Source organism: Stenella coeruleoalba, assembly GCF_951394435.1.
Source record: "Stenella coeruleoalba genome assembly, chromosome: 12".
Lineage (NCBI taxonomy): Eukaryota > Metazoa > Chordata > Mammalia > Artiodactyla > Delphinidae > Stenella > Stenella coeruleoalba.
This window is the reverse complement of record NC_137158.1, coordinates 19,122,471-19,125,584: the sequence shown is the minus strand read 5'-3', so window position 1 is coordinate 19,125,584 and position 3,114 is coordinate 19,122,471. Positions and strand designations below refer to the sequence as shown.

Below are 3,114 nucleotides of genomic sequence, written 5' to 3'. Positions count from 1 at the left end.
TATGATGTCTTTTCCGTCATTGTCACCTCAGTCATTTTGCAGTACTAATACTCACCATTGTTAATACAAACGCGAGGAGGTTGGAGAAGACTTCATATAACCAATTTTTTCATAGCAGAGTCTCCAGAACAATTCTTAGATGACTTACCTCTCTTCAGTTAACATCACCAGGAATTTAGAGTTGTGACTGTGGAGGCTGTATACACCTGTACTCCGTACCGAGGTTGAGATGCTCGTGCTACACTTACAAGGAAGGATGTGTGGCCCAGGCTTCAATTATTCATTACTCCTCTTAGTGAAGGTATGTGGGAGAAACGAGTTGTAATACATTACCAAGCCTCTGACAGAGAAGTGATGGCTTTCTGATACTAGAATGTGGGTTAATAAGGTAAAGAAAAAAATCCCCAACCAATCTAAATTAAACAAAGCCTGAAACCAATAGAAAAAATGTGCAGTGTGTATTTGGCAGGTTTAAGACAACTCAGGACAGTAAAACAATGGACCATAATGGACTATTTATGTATATATAGATCTCTCTTAGGCACCATAATCAATATGCGCCCGTAATATTTAAGCTTGATTCAGGCCACAGACATTCGTTCTTATTTACAAATATTTAAATTAAATACAACCTGAAACGTGTTTCGTTACATACAAAAAAAAAAAGAAAACAGAAAGAAACTATACAACTCAGAGCAATGTTTGTTTTAAATAATTACATTTACATTTAAACTAAATGGAACCACTGTGTTGCTCAAGTTTTTATCACCCCTTCCAGAAAATCTTTTTCTACCATCTCTTCTATTTTTTGCCTGGCTTTGCTGGAAAATGGTTTGTGGTTTTCCAGCTTCATGTCCTTGCTCGGGAAGGTGTTTGAGTAGAGGACGGGGCTCCCTGAGTGTCCTGCGCATCGGCTGGTGACTTTGCTGTTGAAGACTTGGCTGAGCACGTTGAAGAATGGCAGGAGCTGCTCAAGGCTGCGCACCGTGCAGACGGTGAGCAGCAAGTGCCCCGGCTCCCAGCCCAGCGCTCTCCCTGAGTTGTCCTCCTCCGGGTTTTTCTGCAGAAAACAAAAAGGCGATTGTTCCCAACAGACGATGCAGTATGTGAGGAAACTTAAAAGAATATAAACATCAGCAAACAGAGTTAAGAAATGAATACAAGTGATGACATTAAGTCTCCATTCCAGACTTGCTAAAATGTTTGCTTCTAACTGAGGCCTTCTGGTGCCAATTATTAATTGTACATTGAGGGTCTAACACTTTAGTAATATTTTCCAACTTGAATGCACAAGTAAGCTTAGTTATTAGCTGAATTAGTTTTGCATAGGGACTGTCAAATCCAAAAGTTCATGTTGTGCTTTGCATATACTCAAAAAGCTCCCAGATTTCTGGATCCCCACTAATGTATCCGAGGACTAGGTCAAAATGACTGAAGAAGGGACAGAGAGTCTTACACATTTCACTACTAGCAAGTCAGTCAATTACCTTGTGGCCAAATGGCTTAAACTTGCCACAAGACAGCAGCAGAGTCCACAGTGAATCATTACTATCAGCACAGAGAAAGGAAAGGAACTCCCAGGAGAGACCCTGCCATGCGCTTCTGTGTTGTGCTAAACCACATGGGAGCAAAGCTGGACCTGGAGTCAGAATAACGCCAGGGTCAGGGCCCTGGCTCTGCCGCTTGCTTACTGTGGGTGTCCTGGGCAACTACAGAACAGTTCCTCACTTATAGGATGGGGCGATGAAGAGAATGTATGTGAAAACTCTTGTCAACTGCATTAACACGACAATTTACGTACTTCAAGTAGCTACTTTGAGAAGCCAGCTAAACTGTACACACACAGCTGTAGACATCGGTCTATCTAGAGAAAGTTCTGAGAGAACTGAAGATGTTTGAACTGGGGCAGAATCATAGATTTGAAAACACACTGAGTAAAGATAATGAAGACAAACAATGAACTAGAGAGAAAAAACTAGCAAGTGGGACTTAGGAAGCAGAATTATAGTCTCATATTTGTTAACAAATGGAGTTTGCCTTCTAAGATGAGATGTTGCTGAGAAACTTGCATTGTTCACTTAATATTTTAATATCACTAGTTTCCTAGTGGAGAAAACAGATGCAAAATCCAGCTTATTTTCTTGTGTGTGCTTACAATGTTTGCTTATTTTAAAATAAAATCCTGCTTTAAATCTGTTTTCCTTTCTCAGAAGTCTACAGGAGCAAACAAGAAAAAAAGATCATCTAGTTCTTTATCTATGGCCAAATTTAAAAAAAAAAAAGGGAAAAAAAAACAGCTATTAGTTTATTTCTTAGTACGAAACCGCTTTCCTTTCTCTCACCTAATAACACTGGCTTTAATGACGGTCCGGGACTGATGACCACTCCACCGTCAGTCCCCTGAGTCAGAGTGCAATTCAGTAGTCACGAAAGGGTCTACAGAGATGCATTTACTCTGAGGGGAAACGAGTAATACGCTTGAACCCTCTACATAGCTGATTTTCAAATGTAAGGAAGCTATGATGTAACCTTTTGTTTATATTCTTGTCAAGATGTACCTTTAAGAGGACTTTTACTAAGCTCTTGACCAAGAACAGTGCACTTTTATAGTGTTTCTGCTTTTCTTAATCAGAACTACACCACCTCCTCAATAATAAAATTAACAAGTCAAACATGTTTCCATATGAACTATTTCTACTTTCACTGCAACAGTCTACACTTAAAGACTTCCTTCCTGTTTACCTCTCTTGTCCTGTTGAAAGCCAGACCTGGGTTTGTGTCTCAAGATTTGGTCCAGAGGTGGCAGCTTTTGCTGCCATACCACAAGCATCAAAAAGCCACCCTCACCTGATGCTTGGCCATCTCCAGTCCCTCCAAAGTCACTGTCTTAAAGTCCTCCTCGTCCTGTGGAAGGAAAGAGGAGAGCTCATAGCCTTTGCTCCAGTGAAAAGTGGGCTTGGCCATGAAGACCTTGTTTAAGGTGTTTTGGATGGGAAAATGCTTTCCAATCAAAACATTTTTTTTATTCTGTGGGACAAGTGTTGTGCAAAAGCCTGTCATGTTTATTCCTCAGATAAGGGAGGAGTTTTATAAAAACTGTCATTACTAATGAAA

General features: G+C 40.3%; 1 protein-coding gene across 5 annotated transcripts in view; it reads right to left on the bottom strand.

Annotated features, from left to right (window-relative positions):
* Positions 1-139: 139 nt before the first annotated feature.
* The window catches only part of DOP1A (DOP1 leucine zipper like protein A), a 110,661-nt gene continuing 107,686 nt past the window's right edge, over positions 140-3,114 (bottom strand). For 4 of the 5 annotated variants that reach the window (XM_079938758.1, XM_079938757.1, XM_079938759.1 and 1 more), the window contains 2 exons: positions 2,848-2,904; positions 140-1,060 (listed from right to left, as the gene is read on the bottom strand). In XM_079938758.1, coding sequence (XP_079794884.1) covers positions 755-1,060; positions 2,848-2,904 — 363 coding nt within the window. In that variant the 3' untranslated portion in view covers positions 140-754. The remainder of the gene's footprint in view (positions 1,061-2,847; positions 2,905-3,114) is intronic. The other variant, XM_079938760.1, reaches the window with a different exon arrangement.